The 18,796-nt window shown below is 50.0% G+C and overlaps 7 protein-coding genes across 17 annotated transcripts; 3 read left to right on the forward strand and 4 right to left on the reverse strand.

Moving 5' to 3' along the window:
* Positions 1 to 115: 115 nt before the first annotated feature.
* Positions 116 to 1,657, reverse strand: FOIG_03238 (uncharacterized protein; the record flags this gene model as incomplete). Of its 3 annotated transcripts, none has more annotated exons than XM_031201009.1 (2): positions 685 to 1,657; positions 116 to 613 (listed from the first exon to the last, which is right to left on the reverse strand). In XM_031201009.1, the coding sequence occupies exons 1-2, from the start codon at positions 971 to 973 to the stop codon at positions 423 to 425; spliced, it is 480 nt and encodes a 159-aa protein (XP_031068533.1). In that variant the 5' UTR covers positions 974 to 1,657. The 3 variants fall into 3 exon arrangements, with proteins under 3 accessions (XP_031068533.1, XP_031068534.1, XP_031068535.1); XM_031201010.1 differs by having other exon boundaries at positions 423 to 604; XM_031201011.1 differs by having other exon boundaries at positions 560 to 1,657.
* Positions 182 to 4,814, forward strand: FOIG_03239 (uncharacterized protein). Of its 8 annotated transcripts, XM_031201016.1 has the most exons (7): positions 241 to 797; positions 871 to 1,045; positions 1,102 to 2,189; positions 2,394 to 2,518; positions 2,570 to 3,373; positions 3,442 to 3,582; positions 3,666 to 4,041. In XM_031201016.1, the coding sequence occupies exons 5-7, from the start codon at positions 3,203 to 3,205 to the stop codon at positions 3,822 to 3,824; spliced, it is 471 nt and encodes a 156-aa protein (XP_031068540.1). In that variant the 5' UTR covers positions 241 to 797; positions 871 to 1,045; positions 1,102 to 2,189; positions 2,394 to 2,518; positions 2,570 to 3,202; the 3' UTR covers positions 3,825 to 4,041. The 8 variants fall into 8 exon arrangements, with proteins under 8 accessions (XP_031068537.1, XP_031068543.1, XP_031068536.1 ...); XM_031201014.1 differs by having other exon boundaries at positions 241 to 1,045; positions 1,102 to 2,518; XM_031201015.1 differs by having other exon boundaries at positions 871 to 2,518.
* FOIG_03240 (uncharacterized protein) lies at positions 4,046 to 4,652 on the reverse strand (the record flags this gene model as incomplete). Its single annotated transcript, XM_031201020.1, has 2 exons — positions 4,046 to 4,464; positions 4,526 to 4,652. 2 exons carry the CDS (start codon positions 4,650 to 4,652, stop codon positions 4,046 to 4,048), a joined length of 546 nt encoding a protein of 181 aa, XP_031068544.1.
* A 317-nt stretch (positions 4,815 to 5,131) lies between the features above and the next one.
* On the reverse strand, positions 5,132 to 11,596 carry FOIG_03241 (STE/STE11/BCK1 protein kinase). Of its 2 annotated transcripts, XM_031201022.1 has the most exons (5): positions 10,257 to 11,436; positions 9,645 to 10,202; positions 7,876 to 9,589; positions 5,865 to 7,677; positions 5,132 to 5,814 (listed from the first exon to the last, which is right to left on the reverse strand). In XM_031201022.1, the coding sequence occupies exons 1-5, from the start codon at positions 11,412 to 11,414 to the stop codon at positions 5,694 to 5,696; spliced, it is 5,364 nt and encodes a 1,787-aa protein (XP_031068546.1). In that variant the 5' UTR covers positions 11,415 to 11,436; the 3' UTR covers positions 5,132 to 5,693. The 2 variants fall into 2 exon arrangements, with proteins under 2 accessions (XP_031068546.1, XP_031068545.1); XM_031201021.1 differs by having other exon boundaries at positions 9,645 to 11,596.
* A 448-nt stretch (positions 11,597 to 12,044) lies between these two features.
* Positions 12,045 to 12,717, forward strand: FOIG_03242 (uncharacterized protein). The gene has a single exon (XM_031201023.1). The coding sequence runs from the start codon at positions 12,256 to 12,258 to the stop codon at positions 12,643 to 12,645; it is 390 nt and encodes a 129-aa protein (XP_031068547.1). The 5' UTR covers positions 12,045 to 12,255; the 3' UTR covers positions 12,646 to 12,717.
* On the reverse strand, positions 12,193 to 15,942 carry FOIG_03243 (uncharacterized protein). The gene has a single exon (XM_031201024.1). The coding sequence runs from the start codon at positions 15,055 to 15,057 to the stop codon at positions 12,751 to 12,753; it is 2,307 nt and encodes a 768-aa protein (XP_031068548.1). The 5' UTR covers positions 15,058 to 15,942; the 3' UTR covers positions 12,193 to 12,750.
* FOIG_03244 (uncharacterized protein) lies at positions 15,700 to 18,625 on the forward strand. The gene is made up of 2 exons (XM_031201025.1): positions 15,700 to 16,903; positions 16,961 to 18,625. The coding sequence occupies exons 1-2, from the start codon at positions 16,772 to 16,774 to the stop codon at positions 18,230 to 18,232; spliced, it is 1,404 nt and encodes a 467-aa protein (XP_031068549.1). The 5' UTR covers positions 15,700 to 16,771; the 3' UTR covers positions 18,233 to 18,625.
* The last annotated feature ends 171 nt before the right edge of the window (positions 18,626 to 18,796 follow it).

Below are 18,796 nucleotides of genomic sequence, written 5' to 3' on the forward strand. Positions count from 1 at the left end.
GACCCGGCCGCTGGTGGAGACCCGCTTACGGTTTAGACGGGTGCGGGTGCCGGAAGTACACGGGTTTAGTCGGCCTGTACTTGCAAATCCACGCGAGCCAGAGGCTAAAGTCAAGTACCCGTATCCTTTCGTCATGTATCGTCTGTGGCTGACCCAACTAACATCTGATGTTAGAACACCTCAAGGACTGATATCATGATACTTTTACCCTAGCCTCAATTGTACGAGAATGTCCTTTCAATTTTTCTCATGATGGCATCTCATATCGGGTCGGTAGCAGCTCACCCGACGTGTTTGGTGGTCTGAAATGCAACGCAAATTGGCCGCCTACCAGCCGATTGGGTTCCCAACCAAAGATTGGGGATTATGAAGAGTCAGTTTGTGGCATGCTTTATGAGTTATGATAATTCCTGCGCATTGTCTTACTGGAGAGGAAACTCTGCTGTACCGTACAGTACTGTAGGGTTACGCAGCCGCACGCAAAGGGCGGGCCTGTGACCTGTCCGAGATGCATACCTTGGGTCAGTGAATCCCCAACTTCTGAGGTCGTACACGAACCCTTTTGTCTCTCTGACTTGTTGGACTCGACGATGGTCAATCATTTCTCCAAAACCTCAATATTCGAGTTGATCAACAAGGGCCTCTCTTGGTCCTGAGCGTTCCGGGGAAGATATATCCACTTACTCGTCTCACAAAGCGCTTCCTCCTCTCCTCTCCTCTCCATGCACACACGCCCCCCAAGGATGGATGCAAGCAACTCATGGTGGACCTTTTGGTTTTGACTTTGACCTCTCTCTGTCTGTATCCTCCATTTTATCCGACGTGACCGCATGCACCGTCCGTACAGCTCAGAGGTTGATGGTAATCTAGACAGTCTAGTCCGTCTCATGCATGCACGACACCCGCTTTGCCCTGATCTGATATTACGTCTCCCGCTAAAAAGCGATCCGCAAAGGATTCGAGTCCTACCCATCAGTGGAAAACTCGGCCAAATCCAAGCTTGAGATTTCGATGCCGATCAATTGAGAACCAAATTTGCCATGAGGTAGTCTAGGAACTGAACCGCTTTGAGTAGAGAGCTACCCCTCATCTTGTTGGTAGGATCACAAGCCGAAGTATCCTCTCCCGCCGGATCCGACTGTTAGTTCAGCCACCCAACATCAGAAGTACAAAAATATCAGGGGAATGGAGATTGTAGCAATGGGCAAACTTGGCAACAATCCCATTCTGGCTGGTTTTCTTCCATCGCTTTGTTTCCGAAATGCTGCTTCGGGTAATCTAAGCGTGGTGTTGAAGATCTCTAAGAATATGTAGACTACATGTTGTTCAAGGGCTGATGCTATCGAAAGCGGCCTCATGCAGACCCCGAAACGTCCAAGACGCCGATCTCGCTCAATTTTCGACAAAAGACACACTTGTCAACTGTCAATTATTTGTGTCTGTCTGTCTTTTGTTAACTGCTCCAAGGATGTCACAACCAATTGGGTTTCCTCGACCCTTGCTCCCTGTCCCTGTCAGACTTCCACATCGTGATGGGGGCTACATGGGGAAAGTTGAGCGATGAGCATTTTTGTCTGGTCCAGGCGGTTCTTTCAAAAGAAAATGGTGTTTTTCCAGAGGCAAAAGGTGTCTCTGTAATTGCTGGCATCAGTCAGCAATGACGAAGAGAGGTTCAGGGTCAGGTCGATTTTATTGCATGTCGTGAGGCTCGAATCACATGCTTGATGTCATGTCATATCATATCATATCATGCAAGTATCGAGACCATGTTCAATGTGCAATGCAGTGTACCATGATAGATAACTTATAACAATTCATTTACCCTATGCTCAGGGACCTTTACCAACGATTGATTATCCAGATCCGCGGAAAAAGCAAGGACATGTTACCAAAGATCTGTAAAACAATCCCCAACCCCCCGCATTCTCTGTCAACTATAAAATGTTGTTTAAATGATATCCATGGTCCTGGAACTTAACGGCCCTTTTGAGGATATCAGACATAACCGACGTTGGGCCTTGAAGAATCGCATGATCACTCACTACGGTGCTTGCGATACCCAACTGCAACCCCTTATTAACCCACGCGGCAATTGTTGAGTTGGAATGGATGGAATGTAAACCACACGTTGTTTGTCTTCGGCTCAACTCCTCCAATGATTTAGATGGCTCACAAAACCCTGACGTAACGTAAGGTGCCCCCCCCCCCCGCGTTGTTAGTTGACTTTTTGCTTTTATATATCCCACCCATCTCCCTCTTTAATGTTTGACGGTAAAGAACCATCATCCTCTCGATCGAACTGTCCCTAAAGAGACGAAAAAAACATCATCAGAAGAAAGGCGAACACACAAAAATCATCATGAACCCGATCGTTGACATTGCGCATCGTCCAGAGACGCCAAAACCTGACCCGCCGATTCCGAACGAGCCAGACAATGGCGAGGGCGATGGTATCACAGACTTTCTGCACTAAATGCAGTATGAAATGAGCGTTTGAGATAAACGAGTGTACCTTACGGTAGGTTCTCTGATGATACTCACTATTTTTCGACTGATCAGAAATGGTTAGCATGAAACGAATTGATGCTCTACTTGCGGCGTTTTTGAACAATTATCCCATTGTAAACACAACTGTACGAGAATGCATCGCGATCACATTATTTTCCCATTGCTAGTCTATGAGCGAAATACGAGACTCATTATCGGTGATGAGACTTTTTTCTTCTTCTTCTTTTTCTTAAGAGTCGTTGAGCCTGGGAACTTGGGCATATGAGTTTTGAGGTCAGAGACCACCAAGGGCGTGATGCAGATTGAGTTTGAGTATTGATATCACGAAGAATGACACGAGAGAGCAACTGGAAATAAGATTTTCCAAGAAAGGCAGCTTAGCAAATAGTTTTGCGCAATGTTATTATTTTATGAAAACATCGTCATCATCTGCTTTTGAAGTACGCCTCCGTAACTGTCCCATTAAACTGCCTTACCGGCATTTACGCCATATGATAAAGCCATAGCATACGTCATTTCATTCAACTTCGCTTCGTAACTCGGGGCTTCTTCTCCATCATCACATCAACACCAGGAGCACCCAGAATCGAAATTTCGCTTGTGGCTTACTTACGATTTTGAACTTTTGCGCTCATTAACCTTGCCAACCGAGACATCACATAAACGTGCCCAAGGCAGCAATAAAGGCACCATCATGAGCGACGCTTCAAACCAACCAGCCCGCGCGGGATCTCTCACGCCGGAGATGATAGAATTCGCAAGCAGGATGTACGATGCTGCGAGAAAGGGAGACGTGGCTACGTTTGAGCAGGCTCTCCCAGCAGGCCTACCTCCAAATCTGACAAACGACAAGGGCGATACTCTGGTATGCCCATGATACTCGAGTATATCTCGAGCAAATTTTCTTCAAGAAGCTTGTGCTGACAATCGAAGCTTATGCTCGCTGCGTACCACGGCCACGCCGATTTAGTAAAGGTTCTCATTCAACATGGTGCGGACCCTAATCGTCTCAATGACCGAGGGCAGAGTCCTCTCGCTGGGGCAGTGTTCAAGAAGGAAGACGCAGTAATTCAAGTGAGTCATTCTCTGAAGTTATTCCCGGATTAAAATTTCTTTTCAGAGAGGAACTAAATCACAATACTAACAATAAAACTAAGGAGTTGCTAGATGGCGGCGCGGATCCTGAATACGGGCAGCCAAGTGCTGCTGAATGCATCGCAATGTTCAAACAGGAGGATATCTGGAAGTCAAAATTTGATGGAGCCCCCGGCAGAGGACAGGCTGGAAAGACAAGGGAGGCCGAGGGTAAAGAATGATGGTCTAGGTTTGAAAAGTCCGAGTGAGTCAAGTTACTTGTTATGGTACCTGTCGAGGAAAGAAACCTTGCTACTTATATTGAGAATACACGAAATATTGTAATGAAGCGAGATGGGTTGAATGGTTCTCTTTATGAGTAAGGATTCGCGGGAAGAGCTAATCAAAAGAATGCGTGAAAGCGTCCTCAATTGCTGTGTGCACCAAACTTCAGCGACAACCTCTAATTTGCCCCCTGGTGTCGCTGGTGATGATGAGGATTCTGCTCCACTGCATCAGCGAAAAGCACTGTAGATACATGCTCGTCCCAATGCCTAATGAGGCCCGATACCCAACTCAAAGCAAGTTCCATCTTTGCCCGTTCCTGCTCGAGGATGGTCCTTTGCTCGTCTCCTTCTCCGGCCAACCTGAAGATGAACTCCAAGTAATACATCATCTTCTTCTCGACAAGCTCCCTCGGAAGGCCACCATCTCTATGCTCCATGAGGCGGCAGAGCTCAAACATATTTTCCTCGAGGGAATACCTCATTTCCAGCATCTCTCCCTCGTAGTTGCGTAGGTCAGGAAGGTTGACGAGGAGTAAGCTCAATGCCGCTGCGCCTTCTTCCCAAGTGCCGTCCGCATGATACGACAGCTGCCGATCTGGATTCGGATCAGGGTCAGGTAGTGCGGGAAGCTTATTGCTGCAAAACAAGCCCCTGACGTGTAATACAGGACGGTTGGGTTGTGAGTTCCCTTCTCGATTTGAGAGCAAGAGTTGGGAATGAGTAGACTTCGCCCCTGGAGTCAGAGAGGGATGGTCTAGGACCAAACGGACAGGGAGGTGACATTGCCGGGGCGGAATCGCAGGTTCTAGACACTGTAGTATCTTTGTTTGTGATGGAGATGGACTAACTGTGACATGAACTTGATCATCCGACAATGGAGGGGTTGGCAATGAAGACTGGCCAGTTTCCTTGTTGCCTCGATCTTTGAATAAGCTGCATAGTACTCGAGCAGCGACTTCCGTGTCAGGGTCGGCCATGAACAGTGCTGTAGAATATATCAAAATGTTGATAGGCGCGAGAGGAGCCGCATGTGCTGGATAAAAACTCGAGTGTATTAAAATGAATGATCTTGTAATAGTACTGATCGGAGATGTGGACTTTTATAACAGTGCGCCATCTTGGTGATATTCCTCAAGAGATAAACTTCTGTTTTTACAAGGCTTAATTTGCGTTAACTTTGGAGTAGTGACGACTGACACGCACCCATATGATGGGGCAGAGGCCCAGTAGCGGTCTAATAAACCCCATATTAAACATATACTAAGGTATGAGAGGTAGACACATATTGACTTCAAGTAGCTTGGGCATTTCTTTTGATCATTTCAACGGATCCTCCATCCACGGTAGCTGCTTGTGACTACTTTAGTCTAGTAACTCTTTCAGACTCGTACGGACACACAGGGTTCTGATCTCATGCCTTGAGCACGTTATCTAAGTTGAATTGAGAAATGGGTGTGTTTCGAATGCTTCAACGTCTTGACTGTGTGAACCAAAACTTCTGCCAGATCCAGGCAACAGCATCTAGATATCACTGTCTCTGCCCGAATAGGCATAAAATCATCACGCAAGTCTACAACTTGCAGTCACTTGATACATACTTCACAGTATCGGATATCATCAGCCATCCAACCGTTCATTTCATTACCATTTGCATCCACCCGTACATAAACAATGCCAATCAGCTATCAAGCCGTGTTCCCATAATGACGCCGTCGCTCTCGAACTTCAAAAGCGTATAACTAACTCCCATGCCACTAATACAAACAAAAAAAGAAGGGAAGAATAATTAACCACCTCGTTCAAGATCGTGTATCTATAGCTAGTTTATTTGAACGACTTGATTTTGTGATACAGCACTGTGTCATAAAAGTTGTAGTTTGGATCCAGTTCACAGAACGGGTGCTGCGACAGGAGCACATCCGCTGTAGGACGGTCGAAGGGGTTTCTGTCTTCTTGTCAGCATTGCGGACAGCATTGTCATATCAAGAAACTTACACTTGGAAGCAATCCATCATAAAGGCAACGGCCAGTGGTCCAAGAGTATCCTGGATGTCCTCGGGGATCGGTGGTCGCTCGCCATTAGCAATCTTGTAGATGGCACCAACAGCCTCTTCCTTGGCCCATGGGCGCTTGCCAGCAAACATCTCCAGGACTACACAACCCAGACTCCAAATGTCGACCTTGGCGCTGTAACCTTCGCCTTGGGACCGAATGACCTCTGGGGCCATCCAGAATACCGAACCTTGCATGTTGTTTGTCTTATCATTGCCATAAATGTTGTCTGTCTTCTTGGAGATGCCGAAATCGCTGATCTTGCACGTTCCGTCTAAATCAAGAAGAATGTTGTCGGCCTTGAGATCGCGATGCAGAATACCCTCACGATGTAGATAGGCGAGGCCGGAGAGTGTTTGTCTTGTTAGTGAAGACACGACAGACTCCTCAAACTTGCCATGCTTGCGCAGACATGATCCAATGCTGCCACCAGAAATATACTCAAGAAAGATGCTAATACTAGTTTCCTTTCGCTCGCAACCCAAGTATTGCACAATGTTGATATGGTCCAGGTGCTGCATTGTGTCGATTTCCTGGTCTAGAGCCGCAACAAGCTCCTTCATCTTGCTCTTGTCACCACCAGCCGCCTTGGGGTTCACCTCGACCTCTTTGACAGCCAGGAACTCTCCTGTAGTGGCATTCATACCGAGGTACACTCGGCCGTAAGTACCTTTGCCGATGAGCTGACCCTTGAACCACCTAAATGTCGTCTGTCGCTTTGGCACTGTATCTTGAGGAATCTGCGGCATTATGACGCTGCCACGTCTATCCGGTCGAATTTGTACAATGTTGGCGTTGAACATCTTTGTACTCTTTCGGCGCATAATGTTGCCTGACGACGGTCCTTGATTAGTTGAATTGGTTCGCTTGTTGGCCTCGTGAGCGCCGCGGGCGACTTCTCGAATGGACTTCATTCGACCGAGACCGCCTGAGCGCCGAATACTCCTCGCAGCCACAGAAGTGGGCCGCTGTTGATCGAGGGCTTTGAGGGTTGACTCGTCGGAGCCAAGAGTATCGTTTTCATTGTACAGAGATGGCTGCCGGGACGGCGGAATCGCTGCAGGCGGTGCTTGCTGAGTGTGGCTCGACACTGCCGGCTGGGATGGCCCTTGATCAGATGTGGTTTCTGTGCCCTCGGCAATCGGAGATGGTGGCAGTCCACCTTCGCCAGGTTCATCAAGAACAGGTTGATCAAGATCCAGGTTGGGGAAGAAGTCGTCAAGGTTATTGATAAGGGCGTCCGTTGGAGGGCGATTAGCCCAGACATCCTTCTCGATGAACGATTTTCGTCGGCCGAGTTTACTGTCTTTGTCCTTGTCTTCCGATTCCCACGTTTCGGAACGAGGAGTAGTTGGCTTATGTCGGGAATCTTCGTTACTGTCAGGAGTCACGCTACTGCCATATGACTTGGGTGATGTAAAGGCAACAGAGAGACCCTTCCTGGAGCGCGCCGTATTAACCGTTAGACTAGGACGCTTGTTGTGACCATTTGCATCACCATTCGCAGCAGCACCCTTGCCCTTGTTTCGGTTGGCAAGTGGAATGGCAAAGAGCCCGTCGTCCGAATCATCCCCGCTATCATCGTCAGCTGGTGGTGCGGGAGCAGGCTTCGAAAACTGGACGTCCGAGTCCTCAAAGTCTGGGTCTGGCCCATGAGTTGCACGTCGTTTTGGAGGGGACGGATGGTCTGGGGCGAAAGTGCCCCTTGTACGTCTCGAGTTGGGGCTCATATCAGTAGGAGATGTTGCCCTCGGGACTGTTTCAAAGATTTTAGCTTCTGGTGCAGCTTCAAGATTAGGGCTTAGCATAGGTGATTGGCTGGGCGAGTAGTCCGGCACAATAAAGGGCAAGTTCTTCTTGCTCCAGGTTACGGTTCCTGGTGTTGCTATTGTACTGGGACTATCTCGACCCAAGCTTGGTTGAGGAGGGTCGACGCTAGAGAAGGTGTCCTTACCTCCGGGAATTGATTGTGTTGAGGATCGGGAGGGAGAAGAGCCACGATTGTTCTTGGCAGATTGTCCAATAGCGCTCAAGTTTCTGCCCATACCTGCAAGGGCTGCCCCAATACCAGCAGGACCTGCAGCTGGTTGCGATGTTCCCTTGGATCTCCTGGACTTCTCCGTCATCTCACTCTCAGTTGGATGCCGTGGTGTTGGATAACCCTCAAGACTGCTACTTGATGCGCGCATACTGGCTCCAGTCTTTCTGCTTAGGGAGTTCGCCTTGATCAATGTCGCAGAAGGATCGCTTGGTGGGGCTGGAGGTCGTCTTTGGGGGAAGAGTTGCTCTGGCCTCTTGTCCTCATACGGGGACTCACGAGGTTGGTCGAAATCGACGTTTCGGCCGACGATACCAGGTCCAAGTGTCTCTGAAGGACTACCCTTCATCGCTGCTTGCTTCCTTTTGGCCAGATACTCACGCTGCTTTCTCTCCATTTCAGCTCTATATGAACTTGCCTCCCGGGCTACCTTATCCTCAGTCTTCTCATCTGTCAATGTATTAGAACGCGAGGTGGGGGGCGATGAACTGGACCGCTGTCTGCTATTTCGTTGGGCATCCTCGGCAGTGGTTCCCGGCGGGAGATAACCAGGAGACAAGGATACAGGGACTTCAGCTTTAACGGCAAGACTGGAAATGGGGGCAACTCCTGGGGGTGTCACGAAGAATTTAAGTGTCCCAAGAGGGTCACCCTTTGCTCGTTTGACGGTAATAAGGCTCGAGTCGTCTAGAGGATCCACATGTTCAAACTTGCCAACTTCTGTAAGATAAATGTGAGAATTTTCAAAGTCGCCAAGACCAAGATGCATGCAGATAACTTGACGGACTTCCGCTGCTGTCTCTGCTTCTGTGATGTCGCACATTCGGTAGTTCCAGTAATCCATGGTGGCCAGTACGTAGGTCCTTACGGGGCTGATTCTCCTTGGCCGTAGAGCATAGCCGTTCTTGTCATCATAACTGCCCAGCGTTGAGCCAGCAAGCTCGAGATTAGTATCGCTGCCATTGGTTCCTCGAACGCCCAAGCCCACCGGGCGAATAGATCCTTGTGGTGAAGTTGGGGAAGCCTCCATCTCTTCAGGTGATGGGTATGCACCATCATCTTTGGTTTGCCTCTTTTTCCTGGATAAGAAGCTCAGGAAGCTCTTGGAATCTTTGGCCGAAGCGGGTGTCTCTGCGCCTGCTGACCTCTCCCCTCCTTCTGAAGGCGAGTGGCGAGATCGGATATCATGATTTCGCCCATGAACAATTTCTCCCAGGTTCATGTTCCGGCTAAGTAAGTTGACGGCGTCTGACGGTACCCCAGATCCATATATGGCTGCGACAGAGGCAACAGAATCCATGCTGCTTCTTGAACGGTGCCCAGCTTTCATTGTGTTAGGAGATTGTGAGAGAATAGGTGTCGTCGTCGACGTAAAAAGAGCAGGGGGTATGCCTGGGCTGCCTGTTGGACTCGCTGAGCGCGCAGCAGGACCACGGAACGTGGCCTCACTCGACTCACTAACGTTAGGACTATGACGGCGCGCACCATCTGTATCGACATGTTTGAGAATATTACGGTGGTTAGACTCAGAGCTTATGTTGGACCCACTGACACTGTTGGGTAATGTCGTAGATCTGGTCTGGGAGAACCTGCGGCCGCCAAAACCAGGGCCAGGGGCATTGAGAGGTGTCTACAAGAAAAGTTAGTAAGGGCCAACACTCACAGCACCGAGCGGGTCGACAAACATTTGGCGAATCCATGGGATCAGTTCCAGCGCTTGGTAGGTTGTTCCCATGTCCGCCATTGAGGGATTCTTTACGGCCATGGGCCGTTGAAACTTTAGACACATCAGCTGGTCGACCGGTGACAATACTTCGAATTAGTCTTCGCATTCGCTTGCCCTCCTCTCGCTCACGGGGCTGGTCCCAGCCGGTTCGGCTGTTGGTGCACTCCTGGGCAAGCCTTGGATACACCTGCTGATGCATCATACCAAAATTACCACGCCCACCGTGGCCACTTCCAAGCTCGAGGAATTGCGCTCCGTGCAGGTTGAGTGCCCTAAAGGTTTCCTGCCAGTCTTTGGAGAACTGGTTCTGGGCTAACCAAATCAGAACCGTGTCGAGGGGCCACTGGGCAGCGATTTCCGGTGGGATCGAGCTGGGAGGAGTGGCGTTTGAAGAATTGGATGTGCCGCGCGGCTGGGCGTTATTGGCAGAATAGAGGCGTTCCCTCGTAGCCTCGTCCATAGGCGTTGTGACATTTGTGTCAGTTCCGCTCTGCGGCGTTGTCACTGGCCGCGATGTCTGCGAGTTGACAGTCAGGGTTGGGTCTTCCAGTCCAAAGGCGGGGATACCAACTCCCTCTCCGTATGTGTCGCCCTGCGGTATATAGGTCGCACTCATGGCCTCATTCGGCGGAGGAGGTGGAGGGATAGAGATTGTTTGCCCAGCAGCGATCTGAGCGTGTAACTTTGGGTTGTACGGCTGGTGCTGACCGGGCGGCGGCGGGGGGATGTATCCTGGCCGTCCGTCGTACATGCGCCCAAAGGCGCCGTGCCACGGAGGCTGCTGGCCGAGAGCACTCGCCGGAGGCGGACCGGGTGGTGGGGGTATCGCGACGCCGGAGGGGCCTGGTGCGGTGGGATATCGAGGAAGCGGCGGCGGCGGAGGCAGGTTCATCATATTACCTATTTGGCCGGCATTCGGAGCTCCCATGGGCGGCGGCGGCGGCGGAGGGACCTGGAATGGTCGTGTGGGATCGGCGCCCGAGACATGTCTCTGGCCTGCCGGATACATGATGGACGGCGCGGGGGGCAACCCGCCTCGAGGAACAAAGTGGGCAGAGTTGTTGTCGACGGTAGACGGCGGCGAGGTGTGTTGTCGAAGAAGAGAATTCGGTGTATGCGCTGGAGACGGGGAGACAGCAACAGCAGTGGCGCTAGTGGTGGAAGACCTTGGACGTAAGCTCGAGGCAGATGGGACAGGGTGGAGGAAGTGAGCCTGCTCTGCAGTCGCTATGTCGGAGGAGGATGGGCCCAGGGGCCGGGGTCGATTGACAGCCGCCGGGGCAGTATGTGTGTGCGTATGCGGATGTGTATGGGTTGTATGGGTATGTATTGTTGCGGCGCCAGCAGTTGGATGCGCTGGAGGATATGAAAAAGAGGATGGCCCCGTCAAGGAGGATGAGGACGACAGGGCATAGGCTGGAGGTTGGTCGTGGACGTTTGGCTTTGGAGTCCCGGCGACAGGGACTAGGTCCTGAAGACTGGGTCTCGAAGAGGAACGGAACTTGGCGGTTGAGAGAGACTGAGGCTGAGAATGGAGCGAAGAAGTGGTGATTTCTGGGCTCGTCGAGGTTATAGATTCTAAGATGGGCTCTTGAGGCTGAGATTGAGACCGAAGAGCCTGCTGTTGCGCCTGGGCATGAGCCTGAGCCTGGGCCTGTGCCTGAGCTGGTGGTAGGTCGAAATTGGCAGCCGGACGGTTAACCCGTCGCAAGCTATCGCTACCCTTCATGGTTTGTATCTGCGGTGGAGTAACATGTCGAGGTGGGTCGTCTCGACAAGGATCCTGGGGGCTAGCCTAGGCCAGACCAAGCTAGGATGGGATAGAGACGGATGCTGAGATGTCAGGGATTGTGGAGTGGAGGACTGGGATGGGAGTGAGGAGGAGACGATTGATTGATTGTTGGCAGACGGGAGAAGCTGACGGTTGAGATAGTGAGTGAGGAGCAGTAAGTTCTGGAGTTGACGACTAAGTTAGACCAACACGTGCAATATTGATTGATCGAACAAAGAATAGTAAAACCACTAAACTAATGCAGTACTGTACTCGAATAGCTCGACTTAGCTAGTTACGGCTTGACTATCAGCTTTATTCCGAGCCGTTAAACGGGAAACTCTGTTTTCTCCTCACGTTCCCCTCAGTAGAAGGGAAGCAGACCTTTCGAACCTGACTGCGCCATGTTCTCACGTTAGGCTTTCAGCTCGAGGGCGTCTGGCGCTTAGCGACAGCTGAGATGGTGTGCAGAGTGTGAAAAGACATGCGCTAGCTTCACTAATGGAGGGGGATCTCCAGCAAATCGGCATCATTCAAATGTCGCGAGGCTCGGGTAATGGGGGGCACCAATTGACAATTCCTGCCTGTGCTATTTTCAACTTCTTCCATTGGAATTGTCATTTTCGGAATGGTTGTCATAGGACCGTTATGTTTTGTTCACTTTCACCTCTACACTCAACATCATCTGCCAGACTTTTCTAAACCCTCCGTTTATTTATGTATTATCTTCCTCTTTCCATTGTCTAGGTCCACAGAACCCCTGGATCATAACCCATGGCAACTCAGATAACCTGGTATCATGAATACGAGAATGTTCCTGACTAGGGACACCTTGAAGTCAATTCCCCCTTACCAGAGCATTGGGACTCCCCACAAGCGGACATCCCCTCGGCTATGGAAAAATTACGAATTGAAGGTCCTTTCCTGTGGCGTCACACTGAACACGAGATTCTGTATCATGAATTGTACTCTACTGAGAACGGTAAGCCGGAGAACTTTTTATATCGCGATCCAATTAGCGGGCCGAGGAGATTGGCTTGACTGGGAAAACCTCCGTGGCCAGAACCTGACTTCATGTACTCTTCGTATAGAAATTACCTACCCGATTGACAAAGTTCACGATTCACCGGTAGAAACGGTGTCAAGTCGCATTTCAAGGTATCCAATCAGATGTATCTTTCAATATTAAACCTTAAACGCCGTGTCCCAGAACATGCTCGCCAGACGTAACTCAACCTACCATACACTGAATTTGATGCGACTTATACGTGCCTTGTCTCAAACAAGGCTCAGCTCACATAACACTGCAGCTTCCAAAATTGAATCCGTAGCCTTGCTGGCATTGCTCAAGATAGCCAGCATCCTCCTCGGATCCTACAGGAACGTTGTGCTTCCGCACGAGACCCGAGATCTTGAGGCTCTGCTCTCCCTCTGCGTGCCACCACTTGAGTTTCTGCAGTGTTGTGCCCTCTTCGTCATCTGTGCTAAGCTCCCACTTGCCTGAGGACACAGCCACCTCGCACTGTTCTTTGGGGAAATGGTACTCAGGCAAATACACAATCGTAGGCGACTCATCTGGTGCTGCTTTTGGTGCCTTGACCTTGAGAAGATATGTGCACTGTCGCAAATCAAATCCGGTGGACACAATGTCACCATATACCACCGTCGGCGTAGGGCGCACGAAAGCCTCAGCTGCACGGAAGCCAGGGGCGTTGGTTAGCTGAGGATCCTTGGCTGAGGGCGCGGAGCTGATCGACGGATTGGTGAGTGTCCGTTTGAGGTTGTCGGGTGTAACATTTCGATCATCAGCCACATCCTTCTTCGTGTTTGCCGCGGTCGCAGTCCTCGCCAGATCCAGCGACGACTGCGAATATTCGGGAACGGGGGATTCTGGAAGTGGTTTGTCATCCAGCGAAAGGATGGACAGATCCTCTCCATTCCAAAAGTCTCCCCTTAGATGATCGTTTCTCGCACAGTATGTCCATAAGCAATGCCCTTCGATCTGAGATCCTTCAACTGCAAAGTAGTTGGCGTCCATTGCCGCCGACTGGCTCGAATAGTCGCCTGTCTTGTAGGCTTTCTTGTCATCCATATCATAGGGAATACCAAATTCTGACAACACGCAGGGGTGCTTTCCTATACGGTCAAGGCCCTCTTGTCTCAGTGTTGCGAGCTGGTCACGGAGACAGTTTCGAATAGCCGTCTCTCCGATCCTGATCGCCAGCGCTGGATGCCAGTACTTGCCTCTCAAGACTCCGACCACATCAACATTCCACGTGCTATTCCAGTGTTTTGTCATGAGTGTGATACCGTCGTAGTAATGCGGTGTGAACGCCATTCGAGGATCCTCGTCTTCCGTCCCTTTGATCTCGGGCGGTAATTCGAGTGTAGGAAACTGCATAAGCATAATGCAGTCCTTATGGACGGCACGGCAAATTTTGACATATTTCCGCCAGAAGTCCATGAAATAGGTATTGGTGAATTGCGGATAATCGATGACCTTACCGGTATTCGGGTTTTTGGCAAAATAGTCCTTGCGAAGGAGGGTATCGGTCTCCATGTCCCAAACTCCATGCTGTGCCCAGACGCACTCGCCAAGCTTCCAGCCAGGATCGCGCTTCCAACCATATCTTGAATCGTCATAGTCTGCTGGTAGCCATGCGACCTCGCCATGGGGGTCAACCAATTTTGTGCCAGTCTTGTAAGGGCCAAGGCCGCCCATCTCCCAGGTATCGACTTCACACGCTCGTCCCATTCCAGTCAATAACGTCTGCCACATTGTTGGGCAGGTTCCCTTCTTCAAAGGATGCTCTTTGGGGATCACAGTAAGATCCTTATAGCCAGTCATGCCCTTGTTTGGTTCGTTCATGCTCTCCCAGCCAATGACAACGACATCTTCCAGATCGCCTGCCTCGTGAATTCGCCGGGCAAGTTGGCCGCATGCTCTCATGAAATGGTCCTGCAGGTAATCCTGGATGTTCACACCGTCAATTATACACTTTGGAGCAAAGTCTTTGCCAGCAAAAAACATGGTGAATATGGTACCAGCTGCAAGTCGATAGTAGTTCGTTGACCAGATCATTTTTGGAAACTCATCAGGGTTGGGATATGTATTCTGAACAATTGCTGCTTCAGTCGCGGCGAAGCTCTGAGGGTTGAGGCCGCATGCATATATAGTCCATAACGGGGCTCCCGAACCACCAGTGAAACGAGACCAAACGTCCTGGTGAGGGTCCATGAATATATAGAATCCATACTCCTTTGCTATTCTCAGAATATCAATCGTATGTTGGATGAAGTCTTCGTCGTATTTCCCAGGTCCTGCGGCCTCGAGTGCCTCCCAGGTAAAGATGTAGCGGATAGTGTTGAAGCCGTATCGTCTGAGGCGCGCAAAATGAGATCGTGCATCTTCTTTGGGGAAAGGACGCTGGTGGAACGTTACATTATCGCCATCGAAGAAGTCAGTGGGAATGTGAGATGGTTGATCGGGTTCGCTCGGGAGTTTGGCATCGGCTGCGAGATTGATACCACGGAGGACTACTTGTCGACCGTATCCATCACGGAACTGGCCATCTTCAATCAACAGGCGAAAAGACGACATGATTTGCCCTTCTCTAGACCGCTATGCTGGTGTTGAGAGAGCAAGAATGCGGAGCTGAAGGGGAAACTGGGAGATAGGCCAAGTCTGGTTAGCTGGGGCAACCACTTGACGATGACGTTCAAGGCTATGCGCCTGGGGACAAACAGGGATAAGAGGGCCCTTGTTAGTCAGCGGGATATAGGTCGGAGGGAAATGTGTTTCATGGAGAAGCTGGAATAAATGACGATTTCTTCGATATCTAGGAGTATAGAGAAGCTAGAATGGCATCCAAGGGCTTTCAATTTTTCGGTGTCTCATCCTTCTTGATTCCGAGGTCATGAGGGTCATAGTCTCATAGACCATCACCTCCATGTCCCCCACTATCCGGAGTTTATGAACAACCCGAACATCAGCCGATTTGAATCCGTATTCGCTCTAATATCAGCCAGCCACTTTAGATAAGAATTAGTGATCGTGTTAAGATAAGTCTCTGTAGGCGTCATGGGAATGTATATTGATCGTATACTGAAACATGAGCATAGTGGCGGACAGGTGAGTAAAAATGCATGACCACTGCAATTAAACTTAAAAGCAGCACCCCTCGAAACCTTGGGGAGAAGAAAAGAAACCGAGAATGCCCTGTCAGTTTAAGAAAATGCGGATATAAAACGTGAATAATGACCAAAAGTTCCGAGCAGATCAATCAATCAATCGTATTCGTCATCCATGGGTCCGATGGTGGCTTTATTTAGGCGCTAAAACGAATGCCGCACCCAGGCAAATTTAGTCAGCTAGATCTCTTGTTGCTCGTGTAAGCGAAGCAACTTGTCCGAGAGTCCGTCGAAGACCCCCCTCGGAAGGTCTAACACGAGTTCTACCTAGGTAATATAGTTGTGCAACAAGAATAGAAGCTCAGAACCTCGTAAATAGTTCGAACCGCGTGTGCGAGTGTGTGAGACTCCCTATACTGCCCCAAATGATCTCGTCAGCTCCATCCTCTCCTCTTACGTTTTGCACTCAAGAGTGAGAACTTGGTCAGATACTAACGACAACCCGATTCCTTTGACCGAATCAGGCATAGCTTTACGACCTCGCAAATCGGACATTTTACGCAATTACAAATGCGAAAACCCGTCGCCGTTAGTTAACTCCGCTGGAGCTGCCTACTTTACTTTGCTCCCCTCGCCCAACCAATCCCCCATTTTCTTGTTATTTTACGTGAATCAACAGCCTGCCTTGTTCTAGAATCTCTCTCATACAGCTGAGAACCCTTGCTTCACATCGGATTTTATTCTCGGGTTGAGAATATCAACTCTAAAATCATCTGTCACCGACCCACACACATTTGCCGGCACTGCTGCTATTCCGGTTGTGGCTGGACTAATATATCATCAACTCCAAATACCCCTACGAACATCACATTCGGCGATCCGGTAAGAGTTGGGACTTGTCGGATTCTGAATACCGGACTCGAATTTCATCGTTTTTGTGTTTTGGACTCTCCCGGTCCAAGAGCTGAAGCCGTCCGGCGCTTCCGTCTGCAGATACGGAGACATCGCCCGGTGACCTCGGGAAGGGCCTTGAAGCCCATGACGACGCCTGAAAGCAAAAGCACTTAGAGTTGGTGTTTCCTGCTCGTGGTTCGTTGCGTACTTCTATAGCCGCTGAGGCTTTCTGGATGATCTGGCCATTCTCTATATAATATTCACAGACACTGCATCGTCACATAGATAGCATGCGCAAGTCAACGACGCCTCAGCCAAATGGTCCAGAGAGCATCTCCTCTGCGCGGGTCTCCAAGCTTGCCAGAAGACCGCACCGTAAATCGAGAAACGGATGCTTCAACTGCAAAAGGAGAAAAGTAAAGGTGAGTCCTCAGAAAAAAGTCTCCGAATGTCCCAGATCAGAGCTGACAAGACCCCAGTGTGACGAGGTGAAGCCAGCTTGTGCCAACTGCGTGCGCTTTGGCATACCCTGCGATTTCGCACCACAACCACCTTCCAGTGACGACTCAGCGCCGCACACTTCTCCCCCGGAGATACTCTCAGTTTTAGCAGAACCTGCCACGACACCGCGACGTGGTCCTGGAAGGCCACGCAAGGACTGGGCTGCACTCACGCGACCACCACCTCCTCCCCCGCCAGCATCAGACAGGACGACAACATCACCGTCTTCGACGTCAGCTACGCCAGTTTCCTCTTCAACCATATCAAACTCGCAGATATGTTCCTTGAATATTGCTGACGCCGAGTTACTCTTCCACTTCATGGCCAATACGTCAAGGACCTTACACGATGCTGATGACCCTGTCGATGATATCGCATCGTTCTGGGCGCGAAATGTCCCCCAGATCGGCCTTTCCTACCATTTCGTCCTTCATATGATGTATGCTCTGGCAGGGTATCATCTGGTATACCAAGAACCAAAAGGGACTGAACGGCATTCTCAAAGCCTCGCTCTTGCGGCGCATCATGCGGAACTCGGTATTTATGAAATGAACAGGACATTAACGAACCTCAACGAAGCAAATTGTGGCGCTCTCTATGTCGCAGCGGTGCTCGTCTGCTATTGCACCTTTGCAGCTGGCCCGACAGGTCCCGACGACCTTCTTGTGTGTGTTATTGGCGAGGGAATCTCGCAAAGATGGCTTCCCGTGATTCATGGAGTCCGGTTGATCCGGCAGAGCATCGAACCAGCAACGCTCTTTACGGGCCTCATGGCTCCTCTCGGCGGCGGTGGCACAAATTCAGAGATGGAAGATACAAGACCCGATTTTCTGGTTATGGGGTTCTCGTACATTGATTGGGTTGGGCCACTTGAGAAGCTTCGACTATGGATAGCATCTCATGAGAACCCAGATACTGCTCTGTACCTGAGGGTTCACAAAAGCTTGTGCGATGTGTACGAGGCCAACTTTGGCAACACCGAGGGACTTGTCCAAGTCCCAATGATGAACAAGTTTGTGTTTGGCTGGCTGTACCGCATGCAAGATCTGTTTGTCGGGTGTCTTCAGCGAAAGGCACCTCAGGCTCTGCTTTTGATGGCGTATTATGTCCCTTTGTTCAGGACAATGAAAAGGTCATGGTTTATGGAAGGATGGGCAACACATCTGCTCGAAACGATAAGAGGTTTGTTAAGTACGGACTTGATAGGTTGGTTGGATTGGCCGGTAGAAATAAGTCGGCAGCCTGAGTGATAACAAAGATAGAATGGAAGATGATGAACAAACTGGATCTTGACCGCTCTGTTGTCGCACCGGATGATTTCGTGAATTGGCCTAATAATGCTGTTTCAGAAATCCCTGTCGTGATGTTATTTTCGAATAGATATTGAGGCTCGTCGTGAAAGTGTCAGTCAAAATATGTTAACTATGGATCAAAGAATATTGGCTCTGCTTTCCCGTGATATTAGAATGTTGAAGAGACAAACCACCCTAATCAGAGAAATTTTTGGGTATATATACACATTCGATCACACGGCCGGCCCCCAATTTACTCCCAATCGGTTATGTCCGCCATGACATACGAGCCATTTATGCTAAGTGCCTCCTTTCCGAAATATCCGCCCCCAACCAACGATATGACTTCCTTTCCGAAAACCAGCTTCGAATGCGAAAACCCCATGGAAGTTCCACTTCCATTTTCGTATACAAGATAAGGTGTGTGCGGGCCTTGTGGCGACTCGGTTGTCGGTCTTGTTGGTTGCATGTTGGTGGTATTCACATGCAAGCTATTCTCCTTATGGGTTTGCCAGTGTCTCA

The sequence above is a fragment of the Fusarium odoratissimum genome (assembly GCF_000260195.1).
Source record: "Fusarium odoratissimum NRRL 54006 unplaced genomic scaffold supercont1.4, whole genome shotgun sequence".
Taxonomy (NCBI): Eukaryota; Fungi; Ascomycota; class Sordariomycetes; order Hypocreales; family Nectriaceae; genus Fusarium; species Fusarium odoratissimum.

Excerpts from the sequence above, each read along its gene's own strand:
- FOIG_03241 (XM_031201021.1), bottom strand. The coding sequence starts at position 11,414 with ATGAAGGGTAGCGATAGCTTGCGACGGGTTAACCGTCCGGCTGCCAAT. Across the intron at positions 9,590-9,644 it reads ATCCCATGGATTCGCCAAAT|ACACCTCTCAATGCCCCTGG; the intron begins GTTTGTCGACCC and ends CTTTTCTTGTAG. Across the intron at positions 5,815-5,864 it reads ATGATGGATTGCTTCCAAGT|AAACCCCTTCGACCGTCCTA; the intron begins GTAAGTTTCTTG and ends ACAAGAAGACAG.
- FOIG_03244 (XM_031201025.1), top strand. The coding sequence starts at position 16,772 with ATGCGCAAGTCAACGACGCCTCAGCCAAATGGTCCAGAGAGCATCTCC. Across the intron at positions 16,904-16,960 it reads GCAAAAGGAGAAAAGTAAAG|TGTGACGAGGTGAAGCCAGC; the intron begins GTGAGTCCTCAG and ends ACAAGACCCCAG.
- FOIG_03243 (XM_031201024.1), bottom strand. The coding sequence starts at position 15,057 with ATGTCGTCTTTTCGCCTGTTGATTGAAGATGGCCAGTTCCGTGATGGA.
- FOIG_03239 (XM_031201012.1), top strand. The coding sequence starts at position 3,203 with ATGAGCGACGCTTCAAACCAACCAGCCCGCGCGGGATCTCTCACGCCG. Across the intron at positions 3,374-3,441 it reads ACGACAAGGGCGATACTCTG|CTTATGCTCGCTGCGTACCA; the intron begins GTATGCCCATGA and ends TGACAATCGAAG. Across the intron at positions 3,583-3,665 it reads AGGAAGACGCAGTAATTCAA|GAGTTGCTAGATGGCGGCGC; the intron begins GTGAGTCATTCT and ends AATAAAACTAAG.
- FOIG_03242 (XM_031201023.1), top strand. The coding sequence starts at position 12,256 with ATGAATACGAGAATGTTCCTGACTAGGGACACCTTGAAGTCAATTCCC.